Source organism: Panicum hallii, chromosome 6 (genome assembly GCF_002211085.1).
Source record: "Panicum hallii strain FIL2 chromosome 6, PHallii_v3.1, whole genome shotgun sequence".
Taxonomy (NCBI): Eukaryota; Viridiplantae; Streptophyta; class Magnoliopsida; order Poales; family Poaceae; genus Panicum; species Panicum hallii.
Genome location: NC_038047.1, coordinates 1,122,501 through 1,145,230, shown reverse-complemented (window position 1 = coordinate 1,145,230; position 22,730 = coordinate 1,122,501). Strand labels below are relative to the sequence as shown.

At 49.2% G+C, this 22,730-nt stretch overlaps 2 protein-coding genes, 1 long non-coding RNA gene and 1 pseudogene across 3 annotated transcripts; 3 read left to right on the top strand and 1 right to left on the bottom strand.

The window, feature by feature from the left end:
• Positions 1–3,784: 3,784 nt before the first annotated feature.
• On the top strand, positions 3,785–4,144 carry LOC112898038 (pollen allergen Phl p 2-like). Its single transcript, XM_025966454.1, has one exon. The coding sequence runs from the start codon at positions 3,785–3,787 to the stop codon at positions 4,142–4,144; it is 360 nt and encodes a 119-aa protein (XP_025822239.1).
• A 1,791-nt stretch (positions 4,145–5,935) lies between these two features.
• LOC112897836 (pollen allergen Phl p 2-like) lies at positions 5,936–6,643 on the top strand. The gene has a single exon (XM_025966228.1). It carries the CDS (start codon positions 5,961–5,963, stop codon positions 6,462–6,464), a length of 504 nt encoding a protein of 167 aa, XP_025822013.1. The 5' UTR covers positions 5,936–5,960; the 3' UTR covers positions 6,465–6,643.
• A 4,045-nt stretch (positions 6,644–10,688) lies between these two features.
• Positions 10,689–13,440, top strand: LOC112897539 (annotated as a pseudogene).
• A 4,975-nt stretch (positions 13,441–18,415) lies between these two features.
• Positions 18,416–21,675, bottom strand: LOC112897856. Its single transcript, XR_003229780.1, has 3 exons — positions 20,094–21,675; positions 19,698–19,825; positions 18,416–19,155 (listed from the first exon to the last, which is right to left on the bottom strand). It is a non-coding gene; the product is annotated as an uncharacterized LOC112897856 (long non-coding RNA).
• Between the last annotated feature and the right edge of the window lie 1,055 nt (positions 21,676–22,730).

Genomic DNA, 22,730 nt, shown 5'->3' with positions numbered 1-22,730 from the left:
GAAACTCAGTGCTGACGTAACAACTTACCGTTTGACCCATCATAAAATTTGAAATTAACTTTTGTTATTGTACAATAGTATCCCCGCATCGGCAGAATCAATCAAGATGGGTTTGTATAGCGACAGGTGGATTTAGCGGATACTACTACAGAACCACTGGTTGGGATGTCCTTTTTTTTCTATGGGCGGGTGAAAAGATAACTCGTTCCTACAAATGGAGTAATGGTTACTGTAGCATCCTACCCGTCCAAAAAAATATTTTCAGGGGCGGATGATGTCATCACCCGCATCTGGAAATGGGTATTATTTTCAAGGGCGGGTGATGGCATCGCCCGCCTCTAAAAATAGCATTTCTAGGGGCGGGTGATGCCACCACCCGTCCTGAAAATGGTGGCATTTCTAGAAGCGGGTGATGGCGTCACCCATCCCTAAAAATGCATTTTAGGGACAGATGATGGCATGACCCGCCTCTGAAAATGGCTCAACACCAAAAAAATTTTATAATTTTTTCATATGATCTCGGATGAAGTCAAACTTTATATCAAATATGTAGAGAATGACGAGATCTAAAACTTTGTAGTTGATATCTTTTCATTTAAGGTTATTTATTTATCCAAAAAATTATTATGAATCTTTATATGGCTATGATTGTAGAGTATCTCATACAACTCAATTCATATTTTGAGGTTTCAACAATTAATCTTATCTTTATATACACTGAAATATTCTTGGTATATTTTTTATCTATAGTTCACCAAAAAACATAGTGTAGAAGTTTTATTTTTTTTAATTTATTTTGCTATATGGAAATATTGAAATGAATTTTTGAAATAAAATTGAAAAATATTTTTAGAGGCGGGTCGTGGCGTCACTCGCCCCTACTAATCAATTTCAGAGTTAATATAAAAGAAAAGCATACCCCATAGAGTCACAAATGACTGTGTAGTGTGGTGGAGAGGAAGGTACGCCCGAGGCTTGAGGTATGCGATTCAAACCCCGGTTGATGCAAGTGTGCATATTTTATCAAAAAAATTATAACCATATAGTACAGAGGCTTGTGGTGGTGGCTGGTTGTTTGCAATATTCTTTTTTTTTGCTATTTTCAATTTTTATTTTTTTATTTTTTGAAAATCAATTTCTAGCGGCGCGACCTGCCGTGATCCGCCCCTACAAATCATTTTCAGGAGCGGGCGGGTACATTTTTACCCACCCTTAAAAACTCCTTTCTGTAGTAGTGGGACTAGCAATGTGACTTGAGTTGAGACATAGCAAAGAGAACTAGGGCAAAGAAATGATGAGGAAGGCCAAAGATACAAGAAAAAGGGAGGCAGGTGAGCTTATCGGTATATCGAAGGCAAATGTTACGGCAACAATGAATAGCAGTAGAATGGGTTGGAAACAAAATCGATCATATGGTTAAAGTAATAATGGGCAAATGATGGAACTTTGGTTCTTAGATGTTCTTATGATGGTTAGGAGAAGGCAACTGAAAATCAATCAAGTCAATAATGTACAAGGACAAAAATTCTTCTCCCTATCTCTCTCCAAACAAAAAATTGCAAACTTGAATTCTGCGTTGGCGATACAGTGCGGACGGAGTACTCTTATTTTGCTATGTTTGTCCATAGCACCTTACGCGCATAGACCATAGAAATAGTGTTAAGGAAAAGTAATGTGAATTACCACCATGCCCAAATTAAATATTATAATTTAATAAACTTTTGAGCTTTTGTTAGGGGTAGGGGTGGAAATATTGCAATAAATTCTCCTCCGACGTCCTCATGGATAAAAGTTTTATAAATCCATTCCTGGTGCATATTTCATAGAGGTCTCATGCACAATAAATAGGATGACACAACAATATCTATAATGATATGGAAAGGTAACTATTAAGAGAGAGGGAAGAAGTTTCATCTGGACAAAACTATTTTCATGACTATGTAATAACATGTTGAAATTTGCATTGGGGTCTAAAGAGTTTCATTGCGTTTGATTGTGCCCAATCCTATGCCTCGTATATAAATAATACTATGGCTAGCCTATAAAACTGTGAAATTAATTTGCGTCTTGTTTCATATATGGACGCAAATATTTTTAGGTGGTCTGGTACTCTTGGAAACTGGAAAACAAAAAATCCCACTATGAATAGCAAGCTCACGACCAGCATTGTTGAGCTAAGGGCAATACTTCCTCTTTCTTGTTATTAGCAGCTGTTTGGACAAAATCCAACAGGAGTGGCACATGGATCAAAAAAGGAATCGATGATGAGAAGGGCAGCGGATGTTTTCTAATGGCACATGGACAATTTATTCAACTTCCAATGGCATACAGCACTAGTACAGAAAGCATTTATATTGGCACCTTTTTTTTTCCTGGCGGTTGCCATTGCGGATCATCAACACAAATGCTCTGTATTTGTGCTGGCGGTTAACATAAGCAACCGCTAGCACAAATCGATTTGTACTGATGGTTGGCTTAAGCGACCGCCAGCACAATTATTTTTCTTAAAATAAATATAATTTTATATGAAGTCGGATGAAGATAAATTTTATATGAAAGTTATAGAGCTCGATGAGATCTAAAATTTTGTAGTTGACAATATTTTCGTTCAAAACCTTTTAATAGGCTAAATATTCATTATCATTTCTTAAATCAAATTTTAAACATTATATCCAAGTTACAGACAACCAAAGATGAAAACAAAGCCTTATATACGAGTTTGATGAGATCTAAAATTTTGTAGTTGGCACATCTTTCGTTCAAGATCATTTACTAGGGCAAATATTAATTGAATTTTTGAATTGTTTATACAACTTCGGATGAAGATAAACTTTATACCAAGTTGTAGTGCTTGACGAGATCTAAAATTTTGTAGTTGTCAACTTTTTAATTTAAGATCGTTTAGATTGTCAAACACACAATATAAGATTCGAAAAAGTGATATCAAAAGAATAGCAATGTTTGGAAAGATAAGATGTAATATGTATGTGAGATGGTAAGAAAGAAATACGCGAAGCAAGTGAGAGGTCTTAGGTTCGAACCATGTACACTGCATGTGTTTGAAAAAATATTGAAAAAATAAGAAACTATTGTAAATGATGGGCAGTTGGTGCAGAAGCCTAGTAAAATTCGAAAATATTTTTTATTTTAGTTTTGGATTTTAAAATTTCAAAATAATTGGAATTGATTTGTGCACGCTTAAGACAACCGCCAGCACAAATATATTTATGCCGGCGGTCATGCACTCGTCAGCATAAATGTTGATTTATGCTGGTACAAGATTGCTAGCGTGCGTTAAAATCACCGGTATAAATACGTTTTAACCGTAAGTACAAAGGCTTTTTTATAGTGTAGAGAGAGACCACGGACAAACAATTTGCACACCCAACTAACTGAGTATATAAGTTAAGGCGGTTTACTCTTTTTCGTTAGAAAAAAGGAAATAAGTAGAGAGGCCATGAGAACTGCATGCCGGTGTGTTTCTTCTCTTTTCCTTTTCGGGAGGAGTGCATGTCGTGGGCTAATTTCGCGTGAGACCAAAACAATCGGGAGACTACCAATCCAAGCTCGGATCTATTTGTAGTTTGCGTTGGTCATCGTTGAACATGCCAGCCAGCGAGCTGCGTGGAGCGCCATACGTCCATGGCCGGCTTCCATGCCTCCGCCGCCCATAAAACCATACCCAGTTGAAACATCGATCGCCACACACACACATCCATCCCTCGATCGATCAGAAAACAAGGAAGCTCACGAAAATCTACAGCTCGCTAGCTCACCACCAACAATGGCCTCCAGGTCGTCCTCTATCCTCCTCGCCGCCGCGGCGCTGGCCGCGCTTCTGGTCGTTGGCTCCTGCGCCTCCGCGCTCACCTTCAAGACCGGCCCGGGCTGCAGCAAAACCAAACTGGTCCTCATCCCCAGCGCCGCTATCTCCGAGGTGGAGGTCAAGGAGAAGGGCGCCGACGACTTCACGGCGCTCAAGGAGGGGCCGACCGGCACCTGGACCCTCGAGGGCAAGGAGGCGCTCAAGGGCCCCTTCTCCATCCGCTTCGCCGCCAAGTCCGGCGGCTACCGCGTCATCGACGACGCCATCCCCACCGACTTCAAGTCCGACTCCGACTACAAGACCAGCATGCAGGTCTAAGCGATCGGACGCCCGAGGCCCGAGCTCTCTGGCGCGGAATGGAAATCGTATAAACCTCAAATAATTTTTCAAGAGAGATCAAGAGCCTGCGTGCCAGCAGGCCAATTTTTCTCTCTATGTTAGTTTATCAAAAACTCCGCTACAGTGTATCGACCATATGATGTATGCATGCGTGTAATTCGACTTATCTAAGTATAAATAAAAGGGATTGTCTGCTTTTGATGATATGGGTATTTGTCAAGAAAGAAACTCATTGCTCACGTAACAACTTACCATTTGACCTGTCATAGAATTTGAAATTGGCTTTTGTTACTGTACAATAGTATCCCCCACTACCCCTTGTGCCGACAGAAACAACGAAGAGAGGGAAGACTATGAAACATGTTGAAATTTGCATTGAAGACTGATAAGTTTAATTCTTCCTATTGCATTAATCCTATGCCTCGTAATTAAATACTATAGCTAGTCTATGAAATCTTAAAATAAAATTGTGCATTGCAGATCTTGTTTCAATTATCAACTCAAGTATTTTTAGATGATATGGTACTCTTGAAAACTGCAAAATGAACCCCACCCCACCCACCCACACCCACACCACCACCATAGTTCAGCCAAAATTAATACTATCTTCGTCCCATCCTTCCGGTATCCATTTGGATAAAATCTAACAGAAGCAGTGTACGTGGTCTAAAGACGAGATCTCTCGCTTCACACATTCGCTCCTTACCACCTCACGTATGCATTAATCTTGTCTTTCCAAAGTATTCTATTCTTTTGGTATCACCTTTTCAAATCTTATATTATATCTTTAACTTTCTAAATGAACTTTAACTAAAAATTTATCAACTACAAAATTTTAGATGTCGTCGAGCACTGCAACTTTGGTATAAAGTTCATCTTCATCCAATGTTGTTTAAAAAAATAAAAAAATTTAAATTTTCAATTTTAAAATTAGGTTTCAGAAATAATAATGAATGTTTGCCCTAATAAATGATCTTGAACGGAAAATTTGACAACTATAAAATTTTAACCTTGTCGAACTCTATAGCTTGGATATAAATATAAGATTTGTTTTCATCTTATATTATCTATAACTTGGATATAAGGTTTAAAATTTGATTTCAGAATATGGTGATGACTATTGGCATAGTAAACAGTCTTGATCCCAGATCTATAACTTTCATATAAAATTTATCTTTATCCAACTTTATATAAAATAAATATTTAACTTTTCTGAAGAAAAAGTTGATTTGTGCTGGCCGTCGATATAAGCGACCGCCAGCACAAATACCCCGTTGTGTCAGTTGCTCCAGCCAACCGCTAGCATAGATAGATTTGTGCTGGCTCTCGCATATATCGACCAACAGTATAGATATAGGGTATTTTTGCTGACAGATGGCAATGGCAATTGCCAGCAATAAAATTAAGGTGTCACCACAAATACTTTCTGCATATAGAAAATTTGTTTAACTTCCAATAGCACGCAGAGAATTGCCTCAAGTTTTTTTTTTCTACCGAGACCATGGACAAACAATTGCACACCCAACGAACTGAGTATATAAGTTAAGGTGGTTTAAGATTTTCCGTTAAAAAAGAGGAAATAAGTAGGGAGGAGGACTGCATGCCGGTGCTTTTCTTCTCTTTTCCTTTTTGGGAGGAGTGCATGCCGTGCGCTAGTTTCGCGTGAGAGCAAACCATTCGGGACAAGGGACTACGAAGCTCGGATCTATTTGTAGAAACTGTACGCGTGTTGGTCGTCGTTGAACAAGCCGGCCAACGAGCTCTGTGGGGTGCCGTACGTCCAAGCCAGGCTTCCATGCCTCCGCCGCCCATAAAAACATACCCAGCTGCACCATCGATCGCCACACACACACACACACACACACACAAAACGCAACCATCCCTCAATCGATCAGGAAACAAGCAAGAGGTCACACGAATCAACAGCTCACCACCAACAATGGCCTCCAGGTCGTCCTCTATCCTGCTCGCCGCGGCGGCGCTGGCGGCGCTTGTGTCCGTGGGCTCCTGCCTCTCCGCGCTCTCCTTCAAGACCGGCCCGGGCTGCAGCGCCACCAAACTGGTCCTCATCCCCAGCATCGCCATCTCCGAGGTGGAGGTCAAGGAGAAGGGCGCCGATGACTTCTCGGAGCTCAAGGAGGGGCCGACCGGCACCTGGACGCTCGAGGGCAAGGCGGCCCTCAAGGGTCCCTTCTCCATCCGCTTCGCCGCCAAGTCCGGCGGCTACCGCGTCGTCGACGACGCCATCCCCGCCAGCTTCAAGTCCGGCTCCGTCTACAAGACCAGCCTCCAGGTCTGAGCAACGGGATCGTACGACGCACGCGCGGACTGGCCTCGATCGAATACGAATTACATTAACCACTATAAATAACTTTTCTGGAGAGGTTGGGCCCGCGTGCCAGCGAGCCGATGTTTAATTTTCCTATGGTTAATTATTTTGTGGTATTACGCCATTTTTTAATAAACTACATGTCCTTCTGCGCCGTTGCTGCGTGTCTTTTATGGTCATGATTTTTTGTATACAAGTTTTTTTTCTTTGGAAAAGTATGATTATTGGCCTACCTTCGTTGGATGGCTCTACATGTAATTGTTTTTTTCAACTTTTTTAACCGATCTTTCCTTGCACACGTTAGTATCGGATACAATTTGATTCGGTACTAAAGCTGCCACCAAACTATTTTAGTATCCGGTCTAAATTTAAGTCTCCGTAGCTATTTTCGCACGCAGGTAGCACCCTGGTGGTGGTGCTAGGAGGAGGACGAGTCGACGACGACCAGCATACAATGTCCATCCCCGCATGGTCTCGCCGTCGTTGGTCTGGCGGAGGCAGACATGCACGCACGGATGATACAGGACCCGGCCATGCCACGACGTGCCTGTTTTAATTTCTTCGTCGCTGGCCTCCTCGCTGGCTCGCGCCATGGGAGGGACCGCTTGCTTGGAGCGACGCTGGCTGGCGCGAGGAACAGGGAAAAGAGTGAGGATTAAAGAAGACCGCGCGGCCGGCCGGGGGCCACAGCGCAGGGCGTGGCGACGGACGGTCAGCCGGTCACGGAGTGCCCGTGAATCGCTCGACTCGCTGCGGCAGCGGCAGGCGACGCGCGCGGACAGCGATGTGGATGTAGTGTGCAGTGGCACCGTCACGTCGTGCATGCAGTGGCATCGCCATCGCCATCGCCTGCCAAGGCCGGAAAGAAAAACGGCTGCACGCTGTTAACTAATTAACCTGTGTGCAGCGCAGGGTGCAGTGCAGGCGCGGCCACGCCCAATCGGGTGGCGGCGAGAACAGGAGAGGCGCACCTGCACTGCACAGCCTTGGGCAGATAAGATATTTGGCTAGGTGCATGGCTGCATGGTGGTGGTAGCTGCAGAAAGTGAGTGAGAGGGTTAGGCTTGACCGGGGATTTGACCGGATTAAGCTAAGCTGCATGGGTATGGGAGGGCGAGAAAACAATACATGCCGGCGTGCCCCGACCCCCGGAGCGCGCGGTGTCCGTTCCGTTCGGAATCCCAACGCCAGCAAACAGTGCCTGCGTCCGCGTGCACCCAGCATCAGCGTGCACTGGCCCCGACGCGCGCGCGCCAGCGCAGCGCATGATGCGTGTATTGCCGCCGTTTCCAGTTTCTACTAGCAATGCACGTACCGGCGGCGGCCATGCATGCACCGTGCCGCCGGCCGAGATGAGGACGGAATTAAACCGCGGGGGATGGCGGGAACGCCGGCACGCCATGAGTAGGTTGCCGGTTGCGCCGTCGTCGTCGAACCAGCAGGGCACATCGATGGGGCTAGCAGCTTGATAGTTGATGCATGCAGGTGTAGGGGGTGGTATGGGTGGTGCTGCTCCGTCCGAGTCCGATCCTGCCTAGCTAGCTGCGGCTTGGCATTGCTGCTCGCCGCTACGTACTACGCCACATCCATCCACGGGGCCTGCTGCCTGCGCCGGTCGACCGGTCCCCTCTCGCCTCGGTCTCCGCGACGCCCACCACCCCGACAGCCCGAGGCGAGTGGAAAAAGCAGCTCTGGCTGGACGCTCGATTTGCTTCGTTCGGTGGTGATCTCGAGCGCCCCCACCCGGCCACTAACAAAAACCCATGGAGGCGCGCCGTTCAGTCGAGGCGGTCACGGGATGGGGGATGAATGAGTAGTCAAGCACACAATCATGCAATGCAATGCTACGGCGTGCCGGTCGGCAGTGGCTCCATCCATCCAACCAACCAACAAGTACACCCATAAAATGGCTAGCTCCCGGGCAGGGCAGTGCGGGTCACGTGCCGCGGCGAGCCCGTCCTTGTCCGTCGTCTCCAGCTCAGATCATGGGGTTTGGTTCGGTTGGCTGGTGGTTAGCGGATGGGCTCATGCGCGGCGCGGCATCGCCAAATTGCTTACCGCCGGCTGCGGCCGTGCTGGCCCGCCGCCGATCGAGCTACTCAGCGACCCCGCCCGGCCCCTCCGGCCGGGCAAACCTTGGTGGCTCCAGCAGCGGCGCCGTCGGCTTGCGATCCAGCTTCCATCACTCTCCCCAGTCAAAGCGGCGGCCTTCCGTCCGTCGACGACATGCGTGGTGTCCTCGCCGGATGTGGGGCTCCGGCGGCCACGAGACCGCAATGATTGATTGCTTGCTCCGGTAGCTAGCCAGGCTAGCTACCTCACTTGCGCCGACACGATCGAGCACCAAGTCCAAACTGATCGAACCCACTTTCAATCCTGGTGGCCTCGTCAGATCGTCCCGGTCTCCCCCCACCCCAGTCATGATCAGCTCACGCATCATGCGTCCGTGTGGTCTACCTCGTTAGCACCCGCCCGTACGGCGCGTGGGCGGCAGCCACCGCAAAGAAAAGAGTTTTTACGGATGGGTAAAGTAAAAATATATTTCTAGGACACGTGCAGTACTCGTCCCTATTTTTCGCAGCTAAAATTAAATATTTGCAGGAACAGGTAACGCACTCTTCCCTGATGAAAATCCATTTTTCTGGAAGTTAGGGGCGGAAGAGGGGATCAGAAAAAATCGAAAACAGCAAATAAAATCTGAAAAAAATTCCAGCCAACTAGCCACCACGCCGCTCTACTACACAGGTACAATTTTTTTGACGAAATATGCACATTTAGGTTAATAAGACCTCACGCGTACCCTCCTTACTACCACAGTACACAGTCACTTGTGACTCTACAAGGTATACATTCTTTTTTATTAACTCTGAAATCGATTTGCAGGAGCGGGTGGCGCCATCATCCACCCCTAATTTTTTCTATTTTTTTCTAAAAATTTGTTAAAATCTTAAAATATAGCAAAATCAGTAAAAAAAATGAAACTTCTGCACTATGGTTATTGTGAACTATAGATACCGAAAAAATATATATAAAGGTTAAGATTGTGAAAACATCAAAGTATGACTTGAGTTGTATGTATGACAACAATTCAATTGTGGGTATCCTAAACGGTCTTAAATGAATAATTTATAAACTATAAATTTTAAATCTTACCACTGCAACTTATATATGGAGATACTCTACGTTTGAAAAAAATAAAACTTCTAGATTTTGAAATTAAAGAATTTATAATAATTTTTTAGACTGCTAAATTACCTTAAATTAAAATATTATCAACTACAAAAATTTAGGTCTTATCAATCTCTACAATTTTGATATAAAGTTTGACTTCATCCGAGATCATATAAAAATATTAAGAATTTATTTGTGATGAACTATTTGCAGGAGCAGTTCATGCCATCACCTGCTCCTAAAAATATTTTTTTAGGGGCGGGTGACGTCATTACCCACCCCTACAAATGCCCACCATTTTTAGAGGCGGGTGATAACGTCATCCGTCCTTAAAATCATATTTTTAAGGATAGGTCGAATGCTACAGCAACCCTGCTCCTTTGTAGGATCGAATTACCTTTTTAGACCTCTCCTAAAATAATAGGTTTTTCGAAAAATGAAATCGTGTTTTTTTATAGTGAGCGTCCGCCTGCCCTACCAATCCTGGAGGAGGACGATCCTGATAAGGCAGGACCGGTCCTACAGATGTACACGCGCCAAGGGAGGACCAGCACGCATCATCTCCGCACCGCACCACTCTAGTTAATGCCACCCATCAGCACGTCCGTACGCCCCCAAAGTGCGAACTACCACGCTCCCTCGGGAGCGAGCTGAGAGCCGCGTCCGGAAGCGCACGCACGGCACGGCAAAGCTGTCGGCAACGGAACGCAACGGAACGGCAGCCGTGGGGAGAGCGTGCAGCGCGACGGGCGATCGCGCGGATTAGACAAGCTGCTGGGGGGCGGGGCGGGCTCCTCTGTCCTCTGCCTGACTGCCTCTCCCTGCGCCCTGCCGGCTGCCTCCCAACCAAACCCTGCGGCAGCCAGCAGCCCAGCGGCAACGTTCACCCGCCCAGCCAGCCCCAGCGCAACGCAACGGAAAGCCGCAGCGCGGGCCCCGCCTCCCACGCCGGCCCCACACCACACTCCTCTTCCCACTCCTTCACTCACTAGCTCCCCTCCGTCCTCCACTGACACGGGCGAGCCCGTGCTGCTCAGCTCGCAATCAAGGTGTAGCTCCGCTCCAGCTCCATCGATCGGGTGCCCATGAAGTAAACCCCACACGCATAAAAGGAGGCGCCGTGCGGTGCAGGGGGGGCGCGTGACCAGCCAGCCACCCATCCATGGAGCTCGGCCTCCGCCCCCAGCGCCAGCTATAATACATCCCCCCCACCCGGGCCGCGCCTGCCCGCCGCCGGACATGGGCAAGAAGGGCGCCACGTCCTGGCTCACCGCCGTCAAGCGGGCCTTCCGCTCGCCCTCCAAGGACGACTCCGCCTCGCCCGCAAGGAAGGCCTCGCGACTCCGCGAGGACGCCCCCGCCGACGCCGACGAAGACAAGGTGCCTTTTTCGTTCCCATCCCGTCACCCGCTTCTCCTCTTCTTCTTCGCCAAGGCTGCGGGCTCTCGTTTCCTGTTGCGCGTCTGACTGTGCCCGCATCCAGCAGGGGAAGCGGGAGCGCAGGAGATGGCTGTTCCGGAGGTCCTCGTCCCCGTCCCCGTCGCCGGCCCCGCCTCCAGCGCCGGAGCACCCGCGCCCGCACCCTCACCCCGCCGCCCCGGCCGTGACGGAGGAGCAGCGGCACGCCATCGCGCTGGCGGTGGCGACCGCCGCCACGGCCGAGGCCGCCGTGGCCACGGCGCATGCGGCGGCGGAGGTGGTCCGCCTCACCCGCCCCGGCCACGCCAGCTCCGGCCTCGCCGTCCGCGAGCACTACGCCGCCGTCGTCATCCAGACCGCGTTCCGGGGCTACCTGGCGCGCCGCGCGCTGCGGGCGCTCAAGGGCCTCGTCAAGCTGCAGGCGCTCGTGCGCGGCCACAACGTCCGGAAGCAGGCCAACATGACGCTCCGCTGCATGCAGGCGCTGGTGCGCGTCCAGGCGCGCGTCCGGGACCAGCGGATGCGCCTCTCACAGGACTCCATGTCCTTGTCCATGTCGCTCTCCGCCGCCGGCGGCGCCGGCGCCGCGGCGCCGTGCGGGAGCAGCAAGTCGTCGTACAGCGTTGACACCTCCACGTTCTGGGACTCCAAGTACACGCACGACTTCGCCGACCGCCGCTCCGTCGTGAGTACTCATATGCCATTGCTGTTCATGCTATCTGATCTGTAGGAAATAAAAATGGAGTCTTTGCTGCGTGCATCTACTGATTGATTTGGTGGTCTGGTTGCAGGAGCGGTCGCGCGACGGCAGCAGCTTCGCCGCCGACGACTGGGACGACCGGCCGCGGACGATAGAGGAGATCCAGGCCATGCTGCAGACGAGGAAGGACGCCGCGCTCAAGCGTGAGAGGGCGCTCTCATACGCCTTCTCACATCAAGTAAGATTGTTTTTTTTTTGTTGCAAGACGAGATTTTTATCGTTTTCCGGGGTGCTTTGGCTGATAGCATGATTGTTGGTTGCTGCGATTTGAAGCTTTGGAGGAACCCGGCGGCGGCGGCGGATGAGATGGACGTGGACGGCGGCGGGCAGCAGCCGCGGTGGGCGGAGCGGTGGATGGCGTCGCGCGCGTCCTTCGACACGAACCGGAGCAGCATCCGCGGCGCGGTGGCGGCGCCCGGGCGCGCGTCCATGGACCACCGGGAGCCCGTGAAGACGCTGGAGATCGACACGGCGCGGCCCTTCTCGTACTCGACGCCGCGGCGGCAGGCGCCGTCGTCCTCGCCGATGCACCGCGCGCACCACGGGCACTCGGCCGTGACGCCGTCGCCGGGGAAGGCGCGGCCCCCGATCCAGGTCCGGTCCGCGAGCCCGCGCGTGGACCGCGGCGCGGGCGGCGGGAGCTACACGTCGAGCCTGCACTCGCAGCGCCACCACGCGGGGGCGGTGCCCAACTACATGGCGGCGACGGAGTCGGCCAAGGCGCGCGTGCGGTCCCAGAGCGCGCCGCGGCAGCGGCCCGCGACGCCTGAGCGCGACCGGCTCTCCGGTGGCGGCGGATTCGGCGCGGCGGGGGGCGGCGGGAGCGCGAAGAAGCGGCTGTCGTTCCCGGCGGTGGCCCAGGCGGCGGAGGCGTACGCGCAGTCCCTGCGGAGCCCGAGCTTCAAGAGCGCGGCGGGGCGGTTCTCGTCGGAGCAGCGGTCGACAGTGTCGTCGTCGTGCGCGGAGAGCCTCGGGGGGAGCCGGCGTCGCCGTCGTCCACCACCGACCTCCGCCGCTGGCTCCGCTGAGAACCGGTCCGGCCGGCGGCCCGTCCGTTGTAAGGCCTTTTGCCTAGGCAGACACGACCACGTGCCCCTGTAGCATCTCTCTCTGATCTCTCTCGGTGTAATTCATGGCAGCTTTTTTTGAGCGAGGGAGGGAGGGAGTGTCAGAGCTTGAGGTGTGGTGGGGGGTCCCGCGTGCCAGTAACACGCGCTCGCGCAGCAGAGGCTGGCAGGCTGGACTGGAACTGGAAAGCGTAGGCGGCAGTTTGGGGAGGCGGGAAAGGCCGGGCGGATGAATCCTTTTTACGTTTGCGGGCGGTGGGGTGGCGCCTCTCCTCCTTTCGCGCCTTTTACCTTTCCCCGTCTTCTAGGCCAGTCAGTCAGTGTCTGAGTCCGAGTCTTGAGCATGCGAGTTTGGGCCGGCGCCGTACCGGTACCGCTCGCCTCCAACCAATCCGAATCCGGGCACAGCAGCAGGACACACTAGGCACCCAACACCTGCCTTGCCTTCTCTCCAGTGCTCACTAGTTTTGTTTGTTTACCAATCCGAGAGATGCCTTGGGTTGGGGGGAATGGTAAAAGTGAAACCAAACAGCAACAGCAGGGTGACTTGCCTATTGCACTGGTTGGTGGTTGCTCCGGCGTGTGGAGTACAGTACAGGCCACTGAACACAAGCACAAGAAGTGAAGGCCGGTTACTTTACTTTTGTACGAGTACATCGAACGCCCCCGTGCCATACTCGAGACGATAGCAGGTGATGCAGGTAGACGGATGGACCGGGAGTACTTGCTGTACCATTGTTAGCGAGGCCGTACGGTGTGCCGTAGCCCTGGCTCCATGGAGCTGGAGACTCGGAGTGGACATGGCTCTTAGTTCCATGGGGACGGCCGTTGCGGGCCAGGCGCATGTGGTGGATGATGTGATCCGATGCAGGTGCACGGCGCGATGGCAGCAGTGGCTCGCTCGCTCGGGGCCCAGCGCTGCCCAGCGGCGTGGGGTTGGGTTTGACGGGGTCGCGTGCGCCGTGCCGCGCTCACGTGGCGGCGGCAGGGAAAAGCGGGGAGGCGCGGCAGCGGCGGCCGGCAGGCAGGCGGGCGTGGCGGGGCCGGCACACCGCGAGCGCGAGCGGCAGAGCGCATTGTTGGCGGGTTGCGGGCGCGGCGGCAGCGCGCACATGGCCGTGCCGTGGCCGATGCCGATGCGCGCGCCGGCGGGGTCGGGGCGGGCGCATCGCCTAGGCCTAGCTAGCTTTTCCGGGCTGGTGGTGGGTCCAGCCTTGCCATCTTTAAACAACGGCTAGCTCTAGCTGCTGGTGCTCCTCGCTTCAACTGCTACCGCGACAACGGGAGCAGAGAGAGCAGTAGGAATGTCACCACCAACAGCCTCGTGTCGTAGCGTTAGGGGTACGAGGCGGCCTGACCACCAAATGTGTAGAGCTCCGGGCTAGCTAGCCGCAGCACTGGTACGGACCAACACTTTGCAGTGTGCTCATGCTCTAAAAGCCTGCTAGGCCCTAGAGTCGTCGGTCTGGGTGCGTGCGTGCTACGCGTCGACTGCCATCGTTGATCAATCATTTTGACAAGACCGTGGGCGTCCCTCCCGAGAAGAAGTCTCAAGCAACTTTTAGTAGTACGACGTGATGGGTCTCCCGAAAGCCTATAAACCAGCTCAAGCCTGATGCAAATACAGTACACTACACGTAGGCCGCTGATGGATCTACGACCAGCGATTCAGAGCCCGTTTGGACGTGGCTCCGGCCGGCTCCGGCTATTTTACTGTAGCACGTAGGAGCTGGAGCCCTAACCGGAGGAGCCACAATTTGTGACTCTGTGGCTCCACCGGCTATGCCTTAGGAGGTGAGGAAGAGAGGAGAGAAAAATAAATTATATATGTTTTAATTTTAGAGTAGTTTTTACGTTAAATATTTAGTAGAGTTTCTTCCGAAGCCAATTTTAGAGCCGCTCGTTTGACCCCACCACAAGAGGTTCTCACCATGGGCTCTGTGGTTCTGCCATGGATGGTCCCTTGCCGAGGAACGTGCTCTATAGCATACAGGGAGGCCCACCCCGAACCGGTCTCACAGGCCACATGCCTATCCTGCTACGGCCGTTGACCGCGGTTAGATGCTTACAATTAATGATTGAAGCAGATTATTAGTATAGAATCGGATTCGGATAGCATTTTTTACCATATTTTAATTTGAATACGGATATGGATTCGGATATTCTCAAATACGAATGCAAAATGGATATTTCGGATTCGAATATTTACCCGATATATAAGATAGTGTTTAGCTATTTTTTTTATTGGTAGTTTTAGAATACAAAATTATTATACATGTGCAAACTAAAGTATAATAATATAACAACATAGATGGTCAAAAATAGCTTATTTAACAATAAATATTTTACTAAATAAATACATAAAAATAAAATTAGAAATAAAAATATATTTCAATAAATAAATAAACATTTTTATTAATATATAAATAAAAAATTATTAAAGTAATTTCACAAACAAATAGATAAAATAAAAATATTTAAAAGTAAACTTAATCTTCTTATAAAAATTAATAATATTGGTTATGAGAAATGAATATAACTCTTTTTAAATAGTTTCAATGAGAACGGATACAAATAGTGTCGAATATTATGGAATACGAATGTAAAATCGAAAAGAGAAAATCAATAAAAATCGGATTTAGATGTATCCACTTTACTACCATATTAAATTTGAATACGAATACGGATATCATGTTTAAACATATGCGGATATCGGATATTCCGGATATCCGCATTCACATTTTCATCCTTACTTGCAATATGGATGGCATTCGAGCCACCTATAGTCCTAGGCTGAATGCCTGCGGTCCAACACGTCTAGGGGTCAGTTTGGTTCCTGGGGATTAAACTTTAGTCTCATCATATCGAATATTTGGATACCAATTAGAAGTATTTAATATAGGCTAATTACAAAACCCATTGCATAAATGGAGGCTAATTCACGAGACGAATCCATTAAGCCTAATTAGTTCATAATTTGATAATGTTGTGCTACGGGATGCATGTGCTAATGATGGATTAATTAGACTTAGTAGATTCGTCTCGTGAATTAGTCTCCGTTTATGCAATTAGTTTTACAATTAGCTCATTTTTAATACCTCTAATTGGCATCAAATATCCGACCTGGACTAAAATTTAGTCGCTGAATCCAAACAGCCCTTAATTGCTCTCATCTTTCTCACAATGGAAATGATGACCGCAGCTTCGAAATAAGATGCAGCTAAACTACCAGACCAGATCGACTATACGACCTAGTACATATGACAACGGCTAAGAAAAAAACTCGAGCTCCACGCTGCGCGTATTGAACCTATCCTAAATTTGTTTGGAAAAAAGAATAGATTCACGCGGTTCGAGCAGTGTTCATTTGCACCGATTCATTGAAAGATGATATCAGTATGCATTCCGATCCTTTCTGAACTTTTCTGGTCCGTTCTCATCTTAGATGCACAATTATCTATGATGGACAGCAAGATCACCTGATCAACAGACGTTATCGATTCTCCCCATGACCAACGTTGCATTGAAAACAGACTTTCTCAATGGGAATACCTGTTTGTTCAGCTCGGTCGCCACTCAACATCAAAAGAAGACACATCCCTAAACGGTTCGTGAAAGATGTTGTACAAGAGGGATATGAGAAAATACATTTGAAAGAAAGAGGCTGCATTCTCATGACAAGAGTCTGGAAAAGACTTCTAGGTCCAGCTTCCCCTGATGGAAGCAGGAGCCACCTCCCCTGCCAACCTTCCGATCACTCGCTGAATGTAGCCACGTAGTAGAGCATCATACTTTCCACGTAACAGAATGAGCATGCACACTATGCGGTGATACGGCAAGAATACAATCAGTATAAACAATTACTCATTACGTATCAGAAAATTTCTTCAAGAATGATGAAACTTGTGATCACAAAAGATACAATTAATGGTTCAGACTTCAGAGTTCATAGAAGCCTGGTGCGTCAAGCATACTGAAGGCATTCCAAAATGAGCAACTGAAGATATCACAATCTAGCTTGTTTTGGGTAAACATTGATGACGAAAAAAAGAGAGAAAAGATTACTATCCAGATAATTTACTGTAAAAAGATTATTACTATGCAGATAATTAACTGTATCTCAACATAAACAAGAGCACATTAGCAGAATTGATAAAACTGGTGGCCTTATAAATATTTAATGCATATCAGCAGGGTATTTGCAGTCTGCAATTCTAACAACCATTATGTATCAGTAAATGAGTCAGCACCCTTCTATGCAATCTAAATCAGAAGGAATAGAAGAACATGACACCTTACATGATGAATATATTGCAATGCGTGTCAGGGGAAGTATCATCAAACGGATTAGCCAGAAGCAATCTTTCTGATATACTTGAGATCTTTCGAGAAACTGCAATGAACTTTTAACTTACCAAAAATGAAGTCTACTGCTTGGCAAGGAAAATGTACCAAATGAGGGGCAAGCTTCTCTGTGCCCAAGCAAATGCAGCATTAAGAACACTTAAATAGGTGATACTAGGACATGTAGATTACAGAAATTTACTTTGGTAAAAATGTTGTCTGATACCAATTGACAAGCTAAATTTCTACATCTCATCCTCACAGTTGAAATCTGCACAATGGAAAAGTTGAAACTACACTTCAGACATCTGAATCTTCTATTCCAATGGTAAGCTGAAACAAGCAGCAGTTAGAGTGCCTATTGTCCAAAATCTTCTGTTGTATTTTGCAGTAAACTGCAGTCTAAAGCCAGATCGGTATCTATAGAGCTCTCAAATGTTGTCAAGTTCTTTTATTTATTTTTTTAGCAGTTAACAGCAGGTGCTCTGCCTATTCATTGATAGTAGTAGCGGTGGAAAAAAAAAGTTTTACAATTACAATGAGCATCAGGATCCTGAAACTGTAAGAAAACCTAGCGAACAAAAACTGGAAAATAAGGAGAAGAAAACTCTAGTATGTGCAGCATGAAGTAAATTACTGGAGTACACCAGTTCCTGTCCGTGCAACCAGCGATCCTTCCGAAGATTGGTTCTTTCTCCATTGCCAATCTTGATATGGTGCATGCCTGAAATAACTCTCGTTCATCTTCAGTCAGCTTGGGGTCTCGTGGAGGATCTCGCGGTCGCGGAGGAACTTGAGCTCCTGGCGGAGGATCTCGCGCTTGGGGGATGGAAGGATGGGACCTTCCGCTTCCAATGGAGGAGAGGCGGGGGCGATCTGACGGCGGCGGGTTTGATGGGGAAGCGGTTGTAGTGGACCATGGCGAGTGCGGCCTTGCGCAACAGAGAGTCGATCCGCGATGAGGTGGCCGTCGCCGTCGGCGGGCAGGAGCGGGCAGCCATGGCGATCTCGGCGGAGCGGGCGGCGCGGGAGGAGTGGAGCGAAAGCGAGGGCGGAGGAGCACGATACAGAATATATCTGGGCCGCACGCTTTGGATCCATCGAGAGACATTGCCCGGAGGAATGTGGACCGCGGTCAACAATATTTACATATGGACTCCTGATTTGGGTCGCCATTATTAATCGCGATCCAAAAATTTTCATAAAATTCCTAAATCGGATCGCGATTTGTAATCGCGATCTAAATATTTTCATAAAACCCCCTAAAACGTACCCACAATTTTGCAGAAACCACCCTGGTCGGCGCATGGGCACGGTGACCACCGGAGAGAGGAACTGGACGCCGGCGGGCCGACGTAGAGGAGGCCACCAGTCCTCCGCGACGTCGAGGAAGAGGCCGAGGCCGAGGCCGATGGCAACGAGGACGAAACGGAGGGGCGCCTGGACGCCGGCGGGCCGACGTAGAGGAGGCCACCAGTCCTCCGCGACGTAGAGGAAGAGGCCGAGGCCGAGGCCGATGGCGACGAGGACGAAACGGAGGGTCGCGTTGCCGGCGGACGGGAGGAGCTCGCTCTAGAAGCGCTCCTCGTATGCGGCCGTCGGAGAACGCTGCACAGCTGCCGCTGGGGAGGGAGAGGGAGGACAGGATGGAGGGATTGTTCCTTGCTCACTGCGACGGCGCCAGCGGCCGAGAGATGGGATTCTGGCGCGCCGCCGCGGAATCGCATTCCGATTCTGACCCGACGCCGAGATGCGGATGCAGCTTGATGAAGCAGCCAAGCAGGTAGCCGAAGCCGGCAACGGCGTGCCGAAGGAAGCTCCAAGAGACGGCATCGTCTTCCATCCGGCTGATGCTCCGATCCAATCCGGGAGCGGCAGGTTTCCATCGACATTGCTGCTGCTGCACACCAATATGTGGGGTGGGATACAGTAGTTCAGACTTCAGAGTTCAAATAAGCCTGATAAGGTCAAGCATACAAGCTGGATTGTAATTCTTGACCAATGCATTCCAAATTGTGCAACTGGAGATATCACAATGTAGCTTGTTTTGAGTAAACATCGATGACGAAAATATAAAAGGGGAAAGATTACTGTGCAGATAAGTGACTGTACCTTAACAGAAACTACAGCACATTAGCAGAACACATAAACTGGAGGCTTACACATAAATATTTACTACGTAATAGCAGACAATTATTCTCAGTCTGACATTCTACATAGAAACCTTTCTGTATCCGTAAATAAGCCCCTACTGCCTAGTTTTTCATCCATAATTCAACAGTAATGAACTCAACTATCTGTACTTAGCTGAGGAAATTAAAATGGATACACTCGGCAATCATGAAGTCCGAATGGATATACTGGGCAACCATGACTGGTTTAATGAGTCAACACCCTTCTAAGAACGATATCTCAATCAGAACGAATAGAAGAACAGCTTACATGAGGGATATATTGCAATACATGGGTCAGCCAGAAGCAATCTTTCCTACGAACAACGAACTCCTCATTTCCTAACTTACAGAACAAGTACTGTGCAGACAATTGTGCCTATGTGCAGCCAACTGATCCTGAAAACCATTGAACAATATAGAAGGAACACAAATTAATATGATATTAGTGAAGGCTTACACATGCATGATGCTTATTCTATCCTGCTTGAATTGATAAACACTTGTGTATTACAGTACTGTATAATACAAGATAAGCAAGTATGATATGGCATAACAGAGTGCATAACTTGAACTAATTTTTCTTTTAGTGTCTGAACAAACAGAGTGTGTAACTTGAACTATTGCTCACAGCAATTAACCACATGGCCGCACAACTGTAACTTACCCAAAATGAACTCTACTGCTTGGTAAGAAAATGCAGCAACTGAGGGGCAAGCTTCCCTCTGCACAAGCAATTCAACATTATAGGAAAACTCAGATAGGTGATACTAGTTACATGCTGATTGTAGAAATTTATTCTGGCAAAAATGCTCCCTGATAGTTGCTGCATCTCATCGTCAGTACTGAAATCTGCACAATGGAAAATTTGAAACTACACTTCAGACAACTGAATCTCCTACTCATGTGGTAAACTGAAACACGCAGCAGGGTAAGAGTGCCTATTTCTCCAAAAATTTCTGGTGTGTTTTGCAGTATAACTGCAGTCTAAAGCCAGAACGTTATCCAACGAGCTCTCAAATGTTGTAAAGTTCATGTTTCAGTAAAATCAAGTTCATGTCTCAGTAAAATCTCAGAAACACCGACCAATCAAGTTACACTGTCACAACTTACAACAGAAGTACAGAACAGAAGCGTATAATCGTACTAGAAACCGCCACAAAATTTGAAACTTCAGCACAGAGAATCAAGTATAAGTTTCAAGAGCAGAGCCGTATCCAGCCTGAGGGACCTCTCCTGAGCACCTCGTCGACCCAACGCTCCACATCGACACCAGGCCGCTGCGGCGGCAGGTCCAGCACCTGTCGAAGAAGTTACACCGGCGGCGGCTGTTGCTGCCGGTTTCGTTGGGAGGCGATTTTAATGGACGACGGCTGCGACCTTGAGCTACCTTGAATCGAAGGGCGACGAGGAGGCGTCCGTCCCCATCGGCGGTGGCAGGCGAGAGCCCATAGGTGGCAGCCATGGCGATCTCGGCGAAGCGGGCGGCGCGGGAGGGGAGAACGAAAGCTAAGGCACGAAGAATCTATCTGGACTGTGCGATTTGAATCCAACGGCGAGATATTGCCCGGAGGAGTGCTGACACTGGTCAACAAACTTTGCATATGACCCCCTCATTCGGATCGCGATTACTAATCGCGATCCGAATATTTGCACTAAACCCCCTACAGGGGACCTGCAGTTTAACAGCCACCACCCTGGCCGGCGCATGGGCAGGGCGGGCACCGGGGAGGAGAACTGGACGTCGGCGGCGCGGAGTAGAGGATGCCAGAAACCTCGGAGAAGTACCAGTCCACCGCATCGAGGGAGAGGCCGACGGCGGCGAGGACGAAACGGAGGGGCGCATCGCCGGCGAACGGGAGGAGGTTGAGAAGAGCTCCACGTCTGCCGGCGCGTCCAGAGACAGGGAGCCGCTGGAGAACTCTGGCAGGGCGAGCGGACGAGAAGCAGGGTTACGGCGCGCCACCGCGGGGACTGAGACCTGATGCGGTGCTGGTGCAGCAGAGGCGGTGGTGAAGATCGCGGCGGAACATCAAGGACAAGAACTTCGTCGAGCATGCAGGTGGCCGGACGGCAGCCCGTCATAGCAGCAACCTCCATCCTGCCCAGAACTGTCACTAATTCGAAATGAAGTACTATTACAGTCCAAGAACTACGCACTGTGCTTCAAGAATCAAATTGCCGTTCCAAGTTGCTGCAGCGCCGGCTTGCGATCGAATTGCCATTGGAAACTGCTTTTTTTGTGTGTGTGTGTGTGTTGGCTTGATTTTTTTATTCGCCCCCGTCTTTCTGAGTCAGGGTCTCAGGGACAGCGCACCCGTTTGCATTGCTAGGGATAAAGAGGTGTACGCATGAGCCTTCATTTGTTCTTCTGGTGATGATGGTACTAGGCCGATGGTGACTTTTCTCTGAGGAAAAGGTCACGGCAAAAAGATTTGAGGTGATTTTATCACGGCAAAAAGATTTGAGGTGATTTTAAGTCCTAGAAGAAGAGAAACGGGCGTACAAGAGGAGAGCAAAAGAAAAAACAAGTGCTGGTACTGTTAAAAGCTGCTCAGATCACACCGCAAAGATTAGGTGATTAAGCATGCGTTTAATTAGGTGATCGACACTTCAACCCCCGGCCGGCCCGTTTTTTTCCCCCACGCCGCCGACAGTGCTTGCTTGTCACACCACGCACACCAACACCATCCAGATCAATTAACTTGCACCGTCAGCTAGCTAGCGGCGGCTTTCGCTCGCACCATGCATCAGATGGTTCGACGACAACGATGCGTGCGTGCTTCTTCTCTGTCCGTAGAAAAAACATTGCGCCCTACTGCTTGCAGCTTTCGTGCCCAAATCGAGGTCGACGACAGCATATTGGTGATGATCGATCAGGTCGTCGACGATGATGGCAGACCAGTGCGAATGAGTCACCGCCGTCAGTGTGAGAAACAAGCAAATGGGTATGGACATGGTTGGTGGTGGATGGCTTGATCGAGCTGCTCTCGATGCGACAGCAGCATGCAGGCTCGTTTCCGTATTATCCCGGCTAGATACTAGCTGCTGTTGCTGTTGGTGGCTTAGCTTGCTTGCTGGCATTGGGCGATCAGAGCAGATTCAGAGCGGCGTGCGAGACGAGAGAGGACAGCAGAAAAGATCAGAATATGGAGTAGACACAGAAAGCGATGGGCGCAGTGGAGTAGCTGGTGAATGGTGAGCACGAAAGAGGTCGAAATCTAGTGCGCGTTTTCTTCTGCGCTCTGCTGGCCGTACGTCTGGCTATGTGTGTGTGAGAAAGACGGAGACAGAGATGCCATCA